The sequence below is a fragment of the Momordica charantia genome (assembly GCF_013281855.1).
Source record: "Momordica charantia cultivar OHB3-1 chromosome 6 unlocalized genomic scaffold, Mcharantia_2.0 BLBB01000006.1, whole genome shotgun sequence".
In the NCBI taxonomy this organism is placed as follows: Eukaryota; Viridiplantae; Streptophyta; class Magnoliopsida; order Cucurbitales; family Cucurbitaceae; genus Momordica; species Momordica charantia.
Window position 1 is genome coordinate 1,797,216 of NW_028275164.1, and position 17,627 is coordinate 1,814,842.

A 17,627-nucleotide genomic window follows, 5' to 3' on the forward strand; every position below is an offset into this window, starting at 1 on the left:
TATTTACCATATGATGGCGCAAAAAAGTGCTATAGGTTTTAAGATGGTGCAAAAAAAAAAAAAAAAAAAGAGTTATTTTATTATTATTATTATTATTTTAATAGAAATGAAAACTAACTAATTCAAGAATACACCGCTGGAATCCCAAATCGCGAGCAATTATAAGTTGGAATTTCGCCGCCAAATCAACATCAATCATACGCTCTACCCTCTTTGTTGCAGTATTTCTAATAACCATCCCCAAATCTGCAGTCAAATTAGAGTGATTAATGGCAGCATCAGTATTAATCTTGCACCAGTCCATGGGAGGCGGAATCCAGATTTCCCGAAAAGGCCATCACTTGGGACCCGACTTCTGACCCGTTGAACAGAACTTGCGCGACAAAAAAACTCAACATAAGACTTCGCCCCACTCAAATCCCAACTAAATAATGCTGGGTCAATTAGGTTGAGCTATCCTCTCCCTGCACTGAGTGTGAATCTTTACTTTTTCAACCAATATCAAAATTTTGAACAAAATGAACGCATATAGTCAATGGCCGTTGAATCACTGGACTGGTGATGGCAATCACATGTTTTTTCTCCAGTTTTTTCTGGTGGAACACAGCATATTTCACCTCTTTTTTTTTATGAAAAAAGTGGGAGCACGAGGAAGAAAGTATCCGGGTTAAAGCATCCCTCTCGATTAACCCTCAAAGCAACCAATTTTTTTCATTTACAACACTAATTTCAGCTCCCAATATTAAACAGCTATCACTTTTTACAAGCCGGCGCTTACTGTATCTGCAGATTTTTTATAAATCGTGAGCCGACAATTTGATTGAGAGAACTGTTCCTCTCACCCAACCCACAAAACTTTTTCGTTTAAGCATCGGTTGGTGTTTGGAAGGAACATTTCTAGCCAAAACGACGAATATGAGAAAGACCCATTTCGTCCGCCATAGCTTTTACTCTACTTGCTCACTGTAATTCATTGCAATTCAGAAACTCGCAGGAGCGGGGCGGAAACAGCTACGGGTTTCGCTGGAAAGTACTGGCATCTGTTTCTGAAGGAAGTTGCTTCGAAACTTCAGCTGGGTTTCGTCTTTCGATGGTAAGATGGAAATTGATGCTTGTTTTTCACTGGGTTTGATCTGATTTGCATCCGGGTTGCCTCGAATTTGATTGCCTTACGTATTTTTTGTGCATGAGAGTCAGAAATTTCTCTGTGATTGAGCTCTGCAGATGTGTCGAGAATGATTCAGTTCTTAGTTATACTTTTTAGTTGGGATGTTTCTGTTATCTTGAATCTTAAGCTTGTATCTTCTGATTTCCCCAAGAAACAAACAACATAACAAATTTATATACGACCCAAGAATTCCAGTACAACTACAAACTTCAACATAATCTTCTTGAATCTAGATTTCAAAAGAAGGCTAATATTCCCTGTTTTTAGCCAAGGTATTGAAATTTTCATTTCAATACCCTTTAGTCTCCTATGTCGGTGCAGCTTCAGTAAAACCCAGTTCTTATCAGGCTACTGTAAGTTTTTGGCAATTTAAATGCTTGAACAGTATTTAACATAACCAAGTGGAGATACTAAACAATAGATCTCGTCCTTCCATCAATATCCTCTGTAAGAAACACATCCATGGAGAAAATTATGTCATATTTGAATCATTCATCTTAGATAGAAAGTATTCTTCTGTCAATTCTCATCTCTTTCTTCTTCTCTATGCTGTAGGGGGTGTGAACTGTGTGTGCAAGTCTGCTATTGAGGCTGCTTATTTCACTAACCAATGGACTTCAGGATCTCCTTGTTTCTTATGTTAGCTTCTCTTCCCGCTATCTTGGCTCAGATAGCAACACATGGTAGAGTCATAGTTGATGGAGCTGTAGTAGTTGCTCAAACTGATGATAACTACATTTGTGCCACCATTGATTGGTGGCCTCATGATAAGTGTAACTACAATCGTTGTCCATGGGGGTATTCTTCAGCAACAAATTTGGTGAGAATTAGATACTTCGCATCCTTAATGTTTAAACTAGGGATTTGCTCACTTCTTTGTTATGATTGATTCAAGCTCAATTTTTTTCCTCATTTCAGAACTTGTCTCATCCTCTTCTCATCAAGGCCATACAAGGTGTTCTTTCCTGAATATTTAGGCTTTTATCCATCAATAGAACTATACTACATGTAATAAAATATGAGTTAAATTACAAATTTAGTTCCTGAACTTTCAGAGTTGTGTCTAATAGGTTCTTGAACAATAGGTTCAGAACCTTAAAAAGCACTAGGTTCATAAACTTTCAATTTTTTATCTAATAAGTCCCTAACATATTCAATATTGTTTAAAATCCTCATACTTATTAAATATAAAATTGAATTTTGCATATAATATGACTCTGACCTTTCTACTAATAAGTGTGTGAATTTTTAAATTATCAAACAGGTCGAAGGCCTATTAGACACAAAATTGAAATAGGAACCATTAGACACAATTTTTAAGGCTGAAAGTTTTGGGACAACTTGCAATTTAACCTTAATTCTATCGTCATAAGAATCCTCTTTTCTGAATATTTTCACCTGCAAAACTTGTATTGATGGTGCGTGGCGGGTTGAAACTTGGAAGCTTTTGAGCATTTGAGGATAAGAATTGGCGGTTCTCTGCAAGACCAAGTGTTGTACGACGTGGGAAGTTTGAAGACGCCATGCCATCCATTTCAGAAGGTGCAATCAGGGTTGTTTGGTTTTTCCAAAGGGTGTTTGCACATGAGTAGATGGGATGATCTAAACCAATTATTCAAGACCACAGGGTAAAACATTTACTTGTCTTATTTGTTTCGTTTTGCAACTCCTTGAAAGATTAGTTTGGTAAACATGTGTATCCTGAGACATCTTTCATAAGTAAGTTCATTAAAATGATAAAAATGTAGGCACGTTATGTGGGATGAAAAGTGTTACGATTGGATGTTTGTATAGATCATGTTCATACTATTTCTGAAACTTCCTCCAGTGGCCACTAGATACATCTATATCATCATCATTATTATTATTATTTTGATAAGAAATGAAATTTATAAATACAAGAAACAAAGAAACAAAAGAACAACCTAAGGGCAGCTGACAAGGGCACCCTATCCCAACAGAAAGCTAATGAATCACAGCTTTCCAATCTTGAAGAATCATGGATAGGCCGTAGTTAGAAAAGAATTTCTTGTGTTTTAAGCACTGCAAGGAAGTAGTAAACTAAATGCACACTATTTATAAGGGAACCAACGAGGCTTCAACACCCTCAAGAACTCTGATTTATTTCCCTCAATATATTTCAAAGTAAAGCTCTAGAAGCACATCTCCACAAAATTCTCTCACTTCCTCTAAGGTTCCAAGCATTGAGGAATTCCATCATCCAGTCTTTGGAATGAATCTGGGGGCACAAAAAAGTAATTTAAAAACCGGACACAGTTAGTTCCAAGCCTTAGCTGCAAAATCACAATGGAGAAACAAATGATCCAAGCTCTCTCCACTCTTCGAACAAAGGCTGCACATCTTAAATTTTTTAATGCTTAAGTTCTCTTATTTGTTTATTTTCTTAAAGGATTATGCATGTTCAAAAATGGAAACCTTAGATTGGCACATTCCTATATATGTCTTATCACAGGTCGAATCTTATATTTTCAGGGCCATAGTGACCTTTGGCTTGAATGCACTACATGGAAGGCACCAAATTCAAAGAGATAGATGGGGAGGAGAGTGGGACTCAGCAAATGCTCGGGATTTTATGAATTACACCATATCAAAGGGATATGTGGTAGATTCATGGGAGTTTGGTAAAAGACTCTAAAAGTTACCATTCATTACAATCATTTGATCGGTGGCCTCGGCTCAAATTTCATACCCTTTAAACTACAGGTAACGAATTGAGTGGACATGGCGTTGGTGCGAGTGTCGATGTCGAACTGTATGCAAAAGATGTGATCAAACTGAGAGACATTATCAATGAGTTGTACAAGAATTCCGACTCAAAACCTTCACTCGTAGCACCAGGAGGATTCTTTGAGCAAGAATGGTATGCCAAACTTCTTCAGGTTTCAGGATCTAATGTTGTGAATGTCATCACTCATCATATCTACAATCTTGGGGCCGGTAAGATAGTACAGCATCCATAAAGAAAGAGATCGATATGGTTGTCTGTTTAATCATTCATTGCTGTTTCTTTTCGTTCCAGGCATTGATCCCCATCTTACAAACAACATACTGGATCCACATTACTTAAGCAGGGTATCAGAAATCTTTAACAGATTAGACCAAACCATCCAAGTTCATGGTCCATGGGCATCTGCGTGGGTCGGAGAGTCTGGTGGGGCCTATAACAGCGGTGGTCGCCATGTATCCAACACATTCATTAACAGCTTTTGGTAATCTTCATTCCCAAAAACATGTAGTTATACCTTGTAATGCTTGTTTTGAAACGAATAAACCGTCACGGGATCATTCGTATGTTGCGTAGGTACTTAGATCAACTGGGATTGGCATCCAAGTACGATACCAAAGTGTATTGTAGGCAGACATTAATTGGGGGTCACTATGGTCTGCTCAACACATCCACATTTGTACCAAATCCAGATTTTTACAGGTAATGCTTTTACAACTTTTCCTATACTGACTCTATTACTCATCTTCTTAGTCCACTGTGTATCTAACTTTTAGATCTGTTTGATTTTCTAAACAGTGCACTTCTGTGGGATCGGCTTATGGGGAAAACTGTTCTTCCTGTTGGTAGTGATGCTTCGTCATTTTTACGCGCTTACGCTCATTGTTCAAGGGGAAGTGTAAGGCTCTTTTCATTGACTATAATTATATCAAATGAAAGAAGAGGTTGGTAAATAGATACCCAAAAATTGAAATGGTTTTTTTTAGTACATGAATAATTCAAGTTACTTGGATGACCACACTCCAGATTAAACCACCATAATATTGCTTACCTCATCCTATACTACTCACTCTATCTATACAAATCTGTACTACTCCTTAATACTGTAATAATATTTTTGACTACCCCAATGACATTCCTAACATTTGGATGTTATTTGAAAACGCATTTGATAATGATGTTATTTTAGTTTTCCATTAGTAAAAACTAGTGTTAAATGGACCTTACATTATCAAATATACTCTCCCTCTTGTAGTTGTTCCAATTAATCTTGAACAAAATTACCCATAATCAAGATACTAACTTTCTGTGATTTCTATCTTTTTATCCAGACTGGTGTGACTGTACTTCTGATCAATTTGAGCAACCAAACCCACTTCACAATTCATGTTCAAAACAGCAAAAATGTGTTTCTGAATGTTCAAGAAAATGGGGTTAGGAGAGAGAATTCCTTCATGAAAGGCATGAAGAAGACTGTAGCATGGATTGGAAACAAAGTCTCTGATGCATCAGTGTCAAGAGAAGAATATCACCTGACCCCAAAGGATGGCTACCTCCAAAGCCAAACCATGGTTCTAAATGGATCTCCATTGGAGCTCACTCCTGATGGGGAGCTTCCAAGTTTGAATCCTGTCCTCCGTGACGTCAACACTCCGATCTTTATGATCCCGTTGTCCATTGCTTTCATAGTATTCCCCAACTTCGATGCCCCATCGTGCTTGTGATTTCAGATTGTCTTTGCTCGTGATTCTGCAGCGTAACTGTAAAGCTTAAAGAAGCTGCTTAAATTCTGAATAATCGTACAATATCATCAGTAAGTTATTGTTTCTGTAATGATTAATTGGAAAGATGTGTAATAAGTTGTGGTGGATTAATTGTGAAGAAATGGAAACGTTACCAGATGGCGTGTATATGATCGTTTTTGCAATCCTGTCGTTTGTGAAGAAGCTACAAAATCCGTTCTGCTGTGGTCGGCTACTGAATCTGTAAACTTCTGAACTCTTCAGGTTACAAACTTGGCTTTTGCTAGCTCTGAAAGCTTCAAATTCCGAATAATTTTTCCTGAATTTTCTCAGAAGCCAAACAAATGTGTAACATATATAGTTGAGACATATTTTCTAAATTTGTTGACATATTTTCCAAATTTATTTATTTATAATTTTATTTTGGTTAACCCAAACTTAAAATTTCTGTGCAAGATTTTAGTTCAAACATAAGTTGCCATCTCAATTAAGACGTTACTATAGTTAGAAGTTTAAATCTCTCATTAAGTATATACAAGTAAGTTTACGAAGTAAAAATAAAGATATTTGTGGATGAGTCATCACAAGTATTTGTTTCAACTATAAAGATATCATCTACTTATTTTATTATGAGGTTCAAATTTTCACTATTTATTGTAATGAATAAATAAATAAATAAATAAAATAAATGTATATATATACCTTTTTTTTCCCCCTTTTTCGTCCTTTCTTTTCATGAATTTTGTTCGAAGAGAATCTGAACCTTGTTGATGGACAACTAAAAGAAGGTATCAGCCTTTCACCGAACAATTCCGCCGCCGTATACGCAGTCCTTCGAGAATGGCGACTCCGACGAGGACGGAGGCTCTTTCGCTTCTTCGCTCTCTCCTCCGTACAGCCCGTCACTTCTGCGATTACAACGTCAGAGAGTACGCCAAGCGGCGCGCCGTCGACGGCTTCCGCCATAACAGGAACCTCTCCGATCCTTCGTCCATCTCCTCAGCCTACGCCGACGGCAGGGCCCAGCTCGAAGTTGCCCGAAGACAGTCCACCGTCTACTCCTTCTTCGCGCCCAAGGTCAAGAGCATCATGGACCCTCATCCCGCAAACTGAGTACGGAAGCTCCTTTGCTCTTCTTTTTCCCGCGATTTATTACAGATTTCATTAGTTAGGGTTCGTTTTCGATTCACTGGTTTTTCTTTTGACATCTCTCTCCTAATTTATATTTTTTTTTTCAATAAAAGATTTGTTGTGGGAGTTCTTCCTGTGCTTTGGCTTGTATATTTTAGAAATCACACCTTTGATTGCAGGATGGGATTTGAAATATTTGGTGATGATGAACATGATTGGCTCTTTTTATTGGTTCGATTTCAACTGCGCGTGAAGTTGTTGGACCAATTCTGAATGATGAATGTAATATATTGAAAATAATTGAATATTCCATGGCCGGCGATAGCCATGACATTATGGATCAATCTTTCATTTTCTTTCTGTCATGAACAACAAATTCTGGTCTTAAAAACTTGTCGGGTTGATTCAATTTGGTATATTTTATCAATTTTGATTGGTTAGATAGATTTCGTCAATTTTTGGTGATCGAGATCTACAACTTTTTCACCAAGCAATCGATTCAAACCGTTTGTTTTTAAAATACAGTTTCTGGGTATTCACTTTGGCAAAATAATCGAGTCAAAATCAACTCGCTAGTTACACTTCTAATTATAAAAAGGATACCTTTAAAACTTCAAAGGCAATAGTTCGTTTTTCCTTTTTTTCTTCTTTGTTTTTCTAAGTTGCCTTAGTTTCTTGGCAGCAACATCCCACTTTAGGGGTAGAAATTTTAGTTTCCTTTTGGCTTTTGTCTATAAATGAATACGATACATATTACTGTCTCAAAATTCGATATTTCAATCCGTGAGGAAAACAAATGCTTATCTGCATATAGCATTATCAACAAGAGTGCGATTACAAAGCTACAATAACCAAACCATATAGAAGAAGATTGTCAAAAAGACCATCTTCACAACTGTTTTCTGTAATATTTTATCTTTCTTGTTGTATGAAACAGAGATAGAGAGGAAGAGACTCGGAGGAAGGTGGCAAGCAGCCTAGCATCAACCATCAAATTGTTGATGGCAGACAAGACGAGACGAGAAGACCTTGCCATCTACTTTCTAAGCAAGTGACGAGCACGCCGATTAGCATTATCGACACGGATGGTGATCTCATCAGCATCATCGAACAGGTTATCCAGAGCTTTATTCTGCCTGGAATAGGAGAAGATAGATAGGTCTCAGCCAAGTTTAAGGAAGATGGAAGAAAATTTTGGCATTTATAGTAAACAACTCACCTGTCTAATTCAGATCCCATGTCAACAGCCATATTTTTAAGCTCTCCCAATATATTGCTTAAATCTGAAAGAGCATCCTCTTGTTTCACCTTTTCTACCTGCTTTACCAAATCACTCTTTTAACTATATAACCACGACACCATCCAAAAGCACTTCTCCAGAAATCATATGAAACTTGCTTGCACTTTTTCTACATGTGATGGAGTATAAAGAAACTAAGAAATTACAAACCTCAACTTTCTGAAGTGAATTGGTTGGCTCAGGGTGTGGGGCACGTGAGGGCCGTGGCTTGGGTGCCCTACTTAACCCCAACTTCTCCCTCTGCTCCAAATGGTTGCCCTTGCTTATTACAGCCTGATCCTCTATCATTTAAATGAATAAATAAATTATAAACAAAAGAAGAGGGATCGAAATTGTCACTTTTTAAAGGTACATTACATAGATCAAAATATCCGGATATTTTGAAAATATATGGATTAAAATGAATTTGAGTTGGAAGACTAAAATAAACATTTTGAAAGTATAAGATCTAAAATAAATGAAAACTAAAAGTAGACTAAAATAGTATTTAAATTAAAAGTATATCTCATTGACCATCAGCTTCATCCATCTGGTGGGAAAGTTGAAACCTTTCTTGTTTGTTTTTTCTTTTAATAAGTTCAACAACGTGTAGGGGTGGAGATTTTGATTTTTTGTCGAAGATATATGCTTTAACCAGTTTTACTACGTTAAGATTTACAAACCGTTTTGGTTCTTTTTTTTTCCTTAGTACAATAAATTTGGAGATGAAGGATTGAACTTCCAAGTGTTAGGGAAGAAGCAAAATATCTTAACTGTTGAACTATGTTCATGTTGGTACCTTTTTTTTTTATTGATTAGGATTGTATAAATTTGTTTGGATAACCAAAGCTGATGGTCACTTTTATTTCCTTCTTTTGGTTTTAAGGTTTGAAGATGTTACCTGCTAGGACAACAGGGCCTGTTATCTGACGACCTTTCTTTGGCTTCCAAGTCTTGGAGAATAACCCTCCTAAACTTCCTAGAAATTTCTCACCCTGAAATCAGCATTATCAAATAATGATGATAAATACCCAAATCATTTCAGGATCTTAACAAGAATCATCCATAAATGAGAGGCTTGACAGTAGTGCCACATAACAGTTTCAGAATAACAAGTTTCAACTACAATTAGCATAATATAACTTCAGAAAGCTATATATACTTTAATGAAAAGCCGAACTTTTATTGTGAAAAATGAAAGAATACGAAATGGCATATAAGAAAACAGCGTAGATCTCCAATGAAGTAAGATCAAACCTAGAGACTAATTATAGAAGTCTTTCGACACTGAAGACTAAAGGAAACATGAGACCAAGCAAGAGCTCACACGTCCTCCCAAAATCTCTTTTAACTCCTAAAAGAATCCTATTATTTCTCTCCATCCACAAACCTCAAACAACAACTACAAACTTTTTACAAATTATGAAACCAACATAAAAGCAAACGCAAGTTACAAAAGACCTAAGTTTTTGTAACTTCAACCCTGTATTACTCAAATTCTTAACAAAATATCTCATTTGGAGTAAGGTCGATGGAAGGCAAGATATTCTAATGTGTAACTTCATTAGGATGAAAATATGATTAACGCCAATGAGACCCAAAAAAAAGGGAGGCTAAGAAAAGCAAGAACATCCATTGATCCTCACCAATTCAAGTAAAAAAGCAGCACATAAGAAGATTAAGCATATATTCAAGAAGTTGATTCAGCATGAATATGGTGGTTAGTTCATTCCACGTACCCGACTAAGATCATTGTCAATATCAGCAGTAACTACATGAGTCCGAGTGATTTGCTCACCCTGTTGATGCAGGGCAACTAAAGTTTTCGTTGCATCTTCTCTCATGTCCTCAGCAATCTTCAGGCAGTTGTTAACTGCTGTCGTCGTCTCCTCGGCCTTGTACGTAGCATAGTTCTCCAGCTCCTCTACTGTCTGATTCTCAAGCCCACCGGAGTCACGGAAATCGTTCTTATATCGGTTTCTTGACGACCATGAATATGAACTTGTGGATGATGAAGAGTCGGTCTCTTTCGCAAGATGATCCTCGAAAAGATTGGAGCTGGGGTTTGGTGCTACAGTTGCATGGTGAGCAGAGGTGCTTCTTGTGGACTTATGCTTTTGCCTCTTGTCTAAATCATCATTGGAATCAATTGGGTTTGAACTGGAACGAGCAGAATAAGCAGGCTGGGCTGAGCCATGCCTAGCAACATTTATGGGGGATTTCCTAAAATGTGACATTTCTGAGAAGGCAAATGCAGAAAACTAGCTGATGGTTTTGTGTCAGAGACTATGATTCTAATGCTTAGAATGATCACAGTTCCACCCTGAAAGTAAAACAAGAAACATATAAGATCATGATGAGGGACATGAGAGTTGAAATCAACAACAAAATGGGCAAACTAGCAGGACCAAAGGAGAAAAAATAGTGAATTGCCCCAATCAACACAAGAAGATGAAAATACAAGCACCATGAAGAACAGAGTTTAGAGCCATTAAATGTGAAAAAACAACGAGAAGAAAGTGATCAGATAAATTCATCTTAAAGAGGATACCATATTCCCACAAAGATCATGGCAATGAATCAAACAGTGCAAAAACAAAAACAACAGAAAAATCAACAATAAGAATCCAACTATCCCTTTTCTTTTCACTTTCTCAATCTTCTCTGTAAACCAGTTGAGAAATCACATAAAAAATAAGAACATAGATTACAAGAGTTCAAAAGAAAAGAATTTCATCGAAGGAACAGCTTCTTGATCAGGGAAACGATGGTGTTTGGGAAAGAAAGCAAGTTGGACTTCACCCATTGAAAGAAAAAATCCAGAGAAACCCATAAGCATTGAGAAGTGAAGAGAAATTCCAAATAAAACTGAAAAGAAAGTGGTTAAAAATACCTTCAAATTTGGAGAACTCGGACGATTAAGAGTATAAAAAAACTGGGAAGGGTTGTGCTGGTTTTTGAAGGAAAAGAAGGGAAGAGAGGGAGGGAAAGAGTCAAAGGAAGACCTGGGCCGAAAGAATCAGCCGCGATTGGAATGGAACAACTTGGGTTTTAAGAAGTCTTTGGCAATGGAAACTGGCGTGAAAGTTGAGGAAGCCTTTGAATTAATAAACAAATCATACCCAAACCAACAAAATTATAAAATTATAAAATGATGACTAAATTAAAAAGAACACTCCTGAACTTTGTGGGTGTTTCAAAAACAACTCTATCATAGACTAATATTTTTTATGAAACGTTGGCATGGTAGAATTTGAAATGACTTGAATGACGTGGAAGAATTGGTGGACCTTGAACATGATAGTTTCTTTTACATTTTATGGACTTAATCCAGACAAACTTCAACGTTAATTGTTATATCAACTTTCCGCTCATTTTAAACGAGTATCTGCACAAAGTGTATGTTAGAAGGTCTACGAAATTTAAAACTCTTGATTCGAATAGAAAATACCTTTTTCTTGATTCCAGCCATCGTTGAACCATTCATGATTAATTTTAATTATCAGTTTTTTTCTTCTTCTTGATATCAAATAAAATAGTCACAATTATCTCACGATAAAATTCAAATGAATTTTTATGCTGAATTCAGAAACCAAACACAAAACATTGAAATTATAAAAAACAAAACTGAAAATTTGTAAAAAAAAGTCGAACCAAATAGAAACTATTAATGATTATGTATGATACAGTGTTTAACAGATCTTAAAATCTTAATCTTGCTTTTGCTGTCTTTCTTCCATTAAATTACTAAAATTGATTTGTTCAAACAACTCAACTATCCATTGAACTTCCTGATCCACCAATCATAGAGCAGGAAGATGAAAGTCAAACAAGAAAAATAAATAAATAAATAAAATTAAGCCAACGTGAAAAAAATTAAAAATTAAAGACAAAATCCGTTAATTCTACAATTGTTGACATTTATAGCCTTTCGGCAAGTTGGGCTGCCTTGGGATTTTGGAATATACAAAGGAGGATGACAGTTTTGAATATACAATTTTCTGATGGTAAAATATTTTTTTGGTTTTAATACTGTTCGAGTCTTTGGTTTGCTTTCAAATTTTATCCATTTTAATTCCTATACTTTTAAAATGCATGTTTTGTCTATGTACTCTTAAAAAGTGATCATTTTGGTCTTTATTTGTAAAATTTGATATAAATTTTACACACAATTGAGTGAAGTGTTATACTAAAATTATGAACGAAAGAAAGTAGAGGAATTAAAATGAATAAAAGTTAAAAGATAAATTAACCAAAATAAACTAAAACTAAAAATATTAGACCAAACAGTATTAATTTTTTCTTTTTTTCTTTTTTTTTTTTTTTTTGTTGAAGGAGCATTAAAAAATGTTCTTTTTAGTCCATTACTAACTTTGTTTTTACTCTCTGACAAACAACTATTTTAAAACATAAATGTATTTGTGTTTTGGTTTTGATATCCAACTTAATTGGAGAGTTTTGTTGATTAGTTCCTCTCCTTTTTGTATTTATCTTTTGAATTTAATGATATGTTTCTTAATAAAAACACATAAAAAAGATAACATTGAAATGTTTACAAATAAGAGAGACTGGAAGATCTTTACCTTGTTCATTTTCTTACAATCAACCTTCACAAAACAAGTTTTCTTTAGGAATTATAAACTTGGAAATAACACCAGTACCGTAATCTATATAATGTGATTTACAACAGCAAAATCACCAGTCTTTAAACTAGAAGCCTATGATGCCCCTCAGCCCCGACAATGTTAAGCTCGACAACTTGAAGAAGGAGAAAATGCAACACAAGACGAACATAAGGGAACATCAAAAAAATACAAATACACGGTGATTTGGTCGCGATATGGTGTGGGTTTTCCCGAAAAAACTAATTTGGAAGTGCAGTTACTAATGGAGGACCTACCATTGACATTCCAGACACTGCTTGTTTCTTCACCATGGCAGCGTGCCTCTGGCCAGCTAGATGAGAGTTGAAGACTGTCTCGCTATTGCACACCACATTGCAGATGGTGCAGGTTTTAACTGAATCTGCAGCCGTGCCACTTTCAACAATCTTGCGTTTCTTTGTCTCCAAATCTCCAGGTGTTTGGGCTGAACTCTTCTGTGTTTTCTGTGTATCGTCGTTACTTGGGTTGTTGGCAGCTGGGTTTTCCACTGGTCCAATGATTGGATCGGTTGCCGATGGTGGAGCATGTGAAGCAGCTGCATCGCTCTTTCCCTTTTCGACTTTCTCTGCATTCTTCAGATGTTTCTTTCCTGATAAGTGCTTGACATAGATTTCGTTGCTGTTACAGCTGATCTTGCAAACCTCACACCACGCAGACTGTACAACCTTGCTCTTTTTCGGTTTTTTCTTCAAACTGCCATCATATGCAGACCGCATTGCAGCAACAAAGGGATTTTGGGATATCAAGCCAGCCTAGAGCAGGAATGTTGAAGTTTTAACAAAGAGATATACAACCAGAGAGAAACAGTTTCAAACTTTTTTTTTTCATAGCTGTATTAAATGAATCAATATCCTGTGAGGTGTAAATGCTAACTTTTTAGCCAATCTGACCAAAGCTCATGGTAATTACTAGACAGAACTATAAGAATAGCAATAACTTGGAAAGAAGCACTCCTCATCAACATCATTAAGAGCTGATCAAAATACTCACTCCACAGAGTAACTATGTTTCTCAGGATTGGTGCAAACATGGTTCACAACTTAAACCCCTAATTTAAGATGCTTTTCTATTACAATCATGTATAGGATGCAACAGATATACATATGCCAAGGAGGTGAATTTCCCAGAAACAAAATTAAGGATTACATGCCCCAATCACCTTGTACCAACTTCCATTTAACATATAAATCAGTTTTTTTTTATACAAAAGAAAAGAATCAAATCACACATTCCAATAACCCCATTGGAATGGAATGGATATGCTTCTTATTTCATTGTTTTTTTAAACCATAACATAATGCGTTCATATTTATACTGAAGGGAACAAATAAAAATAAGTAAATAGGTACTGAAAGGAAAACCATTAAAAGAAAGCAACGGATGACCAGAGTTACACAGTTTAAACTAGCAGAATATACCAATGTAACTCACCTGAGCTGCATGCTTTTTCCCACTCAGATGTTTATCAAAAACCTCTTGACTATTGCAAACAACGTTGCATACAGCACAAACCCTCGAAGAATCTGATTTTGTACTGCAATCTACAAGCTTGCGCTTCTTTGTCTCCAGATCTTTACTAGCAGCAGGCACATCCGGAGTCCCCTGTACCACTTGTCCACTAACCTTGCCCATTTGGTTAAGCATATTTATGTTACTATCAGAGGAAGTACTTACTGTCAAGGCACTGTTTTGCACTTCCAAATTCTTCTTGTGTTTCTTCCCGATTACATGTTTATCAAAAACGTCTTTGCTGTTACAGTCAATCTTGCAAACTTCACATCGCACGGGTTGTGTGAACTTGGTTTTCACATGTTTCATCCTAGTTGCTTTGTGTTCCAAGGATTGAGTTGCCCAATGACCACTCAGCAAAGCATTAGAACTTGTGGAAGGTACTTGATTCTCATGCAAAGAACTGAATGCCTGAAAAAAAATAAGATAAAAAAGAGTGCTAACATGAACTTCTGGGAAGTTTTGATGCATGCGGATCAAGACATTTAGATATAGAGCTCCCACTTCCTCAAAATCAGTAAAGAGTTATTTCCATTCAAGCAATCAAATTCAGATCACACACATAAATAAGGTGCACATCACTTCAGCCAGTCAAAATTTTACTTTTATCATAAACGAAAGCATTTTTCACTCAAACTTTTCACATTCAAAACTAGTCCAAGAATGTAGAACGAAACATCAAAATAATTATTAATTATTATTACGCACTTTTTACCAAAATTACGTACATCGAAGCACTCTAAAACACGCCCTTGATTTAACTAAAACAACGAAGAAACAGGTCTATGGCAACGCAACTGCGCGCAACACGAATATCAAAATTAAACGAAGTTCAGCCTCCACAAACCCTGGAATAATCCAAACTCAATAGAAGACACAAGACAGTCCACCAAACTCAAGAAAATTAACATGATCAATAGAATTTGAAACTTCGGGAAGCCAGAGAAGAAGAAAAAGCACTCACATATCCAAGGGGTTCGGGCTGTGGGACGACCCAATTATGAGAAGCAGCGACTGGGGCAGCATAATATTGGGGTTGGCCTTCCAATCCAACATAGGTGGAGGGTAACAAGGCGGAATTGGAATAAGGGTCGGTGCCGGGTGGATGCAGGGCCGGCTCAGGGGGCAAAACGGGCTGAGGAAAAGGAGGGAAAGCAGAAGGGATAGCATTTACAATGTGGGGTTGAGGAGGGAAATAGGAAGAAGAAGGAGGAGGCGGCTGCTGCGGATGAAACATTGGGCGAATTGAAGAAATGGAAATTCAGTTTATCGTGAGGGAATTGGATTACAATTCGGAGGCTTCTGAAACTCTCAAACGCGGTGGAGATGGAAGACGTCGCCTCTGGCGCCGCGCCTGCTGCCGGGGAGATTTTGCATCGCGATCGTGGAGCGGATAAGGAGACAGGGCTCAGCTCGCCATCGCCAAATTCTTGGGCCTCCCTCCAATCTCCATAACTGGACCTGGGCTCCAACGGTGCTCGCTCGGTCTCCAATTGCCGAGTTTGAGCCGAGTCGGAATCGCGAGTTCCAAAATTGATGGAAAATTAATGGCGTTTTGAAAAGAACGCTTGGGAAAGAGAGAAAATTTTATTCTTTTTTCGTTTTTAGTTCAGTGCGGGGATTCCAACTCATCAATATAGTGTTTTGGTTAATGCCAAAGTTTTAAATGCGGATGTAAGTAGAAATTAATTTTATTGGAAAAAATCACAACAAATGTTTAAATTAATAAATAAATATTAATATTATGTTCGTAGTGATGTTTAGTTGATATTTTTTATATTTTATCGATTCTTCTGCAATACTATAGAATTATCGATTCACTCTCTTATTTCAACGTCGAATTTATAAATATATGAAAATGTCGACATATAAACATAAAACTAAGATACATCGTTTTTTTAAGCACAACAAATGTGAGGTTAGAAGATTGAATTTTCAATCTTTAAGAATAAAACAAAATGTCTTAACACTAAACTATGCTCATATAGTCATGTTGGCTCTACAATATGTCGATATATCAACGGTGGCATGTGGGTAAAATTGGTAGAAGAAAAAATATATATAATTTTTTAAGACATAAAGATAAATTAAAAAATTGAAGGTTTTTAATACAATTTATTAAAATGAAATGCAATTGAAGAAGGGTAAATATGGGTTGTTAAACCATCAATTAAAAATCTGTTTTTGGATCTCTTTAGTCTTTATTGCAAGTGAATACAAAGTAAGCAAAGCACTTATGAGAGGATAAGGCAATTTTGCAAAATAAATAAAGAAAAGGATAGGGCTCTTAAATAAATGTAAGATGTTTTTTTTAATGCAGCAAATTAGAGCATGAGAGTTTGAATTCCTGATCTAGAAGGAATAGATGTCAATTACCGTTGAGCTACGTTTTGGCAAAATAATGTAAGATATTTTATGTTAAATATTTAAACACCTCAAGGAAACGTAAGAATAAGAATTTTTTTAAAAATTTTGAATTCAAGAATCGTAGAGGTAGGTAACATATATTTTTTCTGCTTAAGGTGTGCTCGATCAACGATTATAGTATTTTTATAACAACTGTCAACAAAAATCCAACCAACCCTATTATTAATGTAGTTCTAATATTTTATATTGAATATCCATTTTATAGTAACTATATTCTACCCAATATCATAATTTTCACGAGTAAATAATGAAAAACAAACACAACATAACCTCCACACGATTTCTCAACAAAAATCACAGCGAAACAATCACTATAACACATAACAACAAGATGCTCAAACATCTTGTAAGAAATGGTATATGAGATTAGGGGAAAAGGAAATAGGAAAAAATGGTAAAGTCAAAAGGAAAGAAAGAAAATGAGTTTGGGGCAAAAGCTTTTTACACCAAAAAAGAACAAGGAGGCGTGGCCATTGCCAATGGGGCCAAATGGTTTGCTTGTGTGGTTCGCCCCCAATTAATTAGGTCACTCATTCTAACTCAATGCCATTATTCCATTTACTATACTCTTTATAGAGCCTTTTTAGTACCTTTTTTCCATTTCAATCTTTAGCTTCTTTAGTTAGGGTTACTATTTTCACCACTAAAACCTATATGCAACCATCTACACATTCACATTATTGACTTTAAATTTTAGAAAATAAATGGTTAAATTACAATTGAGCTCCTCGACTTGGAGTATTTGTGTGTACTTAGTATTTGAACGGAGAAATAAAATCATTTGGGTCATTAAACTTTGAATTATGCTTCTAGAAGTCTTTGGTGTTAATAAAATGCCGATATGACATGTTTATTGGTCTATACAGTTGTCTTTTATATTACACCAACTGGGTAGTGCCACATCAATGTAAATTTAATGGGAATTTTTCAAAACTCATGGAGACAATTGAAACTTCTCAAA

The 17,627-nt window shown here is 36.0% G+C and overlaps 4 protein-coding genes across 6 annotated transcripts; 2 read left to right on the forward strand and 2 right to left on the reverse strand.

Moving 5' to 3' along the window:
- The first annotated feature begins 658 nt into the window (after positions 1 to 658).
- Positions 659 to 5,824, forward strand: GUS2 (glucuronidase 2). Its single transcript, XM_022278908.2, has 10 exons — positions 659 to 1,093; positions 1,724 to 1,988; positions 2,087 to 2,123; positions 2,613 to 2,796; positions 3,662 to 3,810; positions 3,893 to 4,126; positions 4,209 to 4,398; positions 4,491 to 4,616; positions 4,713 to 4,812; positions 5,246 to 5,824. The coding sequence occupies exons 2-10, from the start codon at positions 1,779 to 1,781 to the stop codon at positions 5,636 to 5,638; spliced, it is 1,623 nt and encodes a 540-aa protein (XP_022134600.1). The 5' UTR covers positions 659 to 1,093; positions 1,724 to 1,778; the 3' UTR covers positions 5,639 to 5,824.
- Positions 5,825 to 6,363: 539 nt separating this feature from the next.
- Positions 6,364 to 8,094, forward strand: LOC111006829 (uncharacterized). Of its 2 annotated transcripts, none has more exons than XM_088125318.1 (2): positions 6,364 to 6,769; positions 7,725 to 8,094. In XM_088125318.1, the coding sequence occupies exon 1, from the start codon at positions 6,497 to 6,499 to the stop codon at positions 6,767 to 6,769; it is 273 nt and encodes a 90-aa protein (XP_087981444.1). In that variant the 5' UTR covers positions 6,364 to 6,496; the 3' UTR covers positions 7,725 to 8,094. The 2 variants fall into 2 exon arrangements, with proteins under 2 accessions (XP_087981444.1, XP_087981443.1); XM_088125317.1 differs by lacking the exon at positions 7,725 to 8,094 and adding an exon at positions 6,967 to 7,131 and having other exon boundaries at positions 6,365 to 6,769.
- SNAP29 (synaptosomal-associated protein SNAP25-like 29) lies at positions 7,572 to 11,143 on the reverse strand. Of its 2 annotated transcripts, none has more exons than XM_022278909.2 (6): positions 10,960 to 11,143; positions 9,806 to 10,389; positions 8,968 to 9,061; positions 8,238 to 8,368; positions 8,007 to 8,104; positions 7,572 to 7,923 (listed from the first exon to the last, which is right to left on the reverse strand). In XM_022278909.2, the coding sequence occupies exons 2-6, from the start codon at positions 10,301 to 10,303 to the stop codon at positions 7,824 to 7,826; spliced, it is 921 nt and encodes a 306-aa protein (XP_022134601.1). In that variant the 5' UTR covers positions 10,304 to 10,389; positions 10,960 to 11,143; the 3' UTR covers positions 7,572 to 7,823. The 2 variants fall into 2 exon arrangements, with proteins under 2 accessions (XP_022134601.1, XP_087981442.1); XM_088125316.1 differs by lacking the exon at positions 10,960 to 11,143 and adding an exon at positions 10,778 to 10,909.
- Positions 11,144 to 12,632: 1,489 nt separating this feature from the next.
- LOC111007443 (uncharacterized) lies at positions 12,633 to 15,777 on the reverse strand. Its single transcript, XM_022279811.2, has 3 exons — positions 15,204 to 15,777; positions 14,162 to 14,650; positions 12,633 to 13,482 (listed from the first exon to the last, which is right to left on the reverse strand). The coding sequence occupies exons 1-3, from the start codon at positions 15,474 to 15,476 to the stop codon at positions 12,931 to 12,933; spliced, it is 1,314 nt and encodes a 437-aa protein (XP_022135503.1). The 5' UTR covers positions 15,477 to 15,777; the 3' UTR covers positions 12,633 to 12,930.
- Positions 15,778 to 17,627: the final 1,850 nt, after the last annotated feature.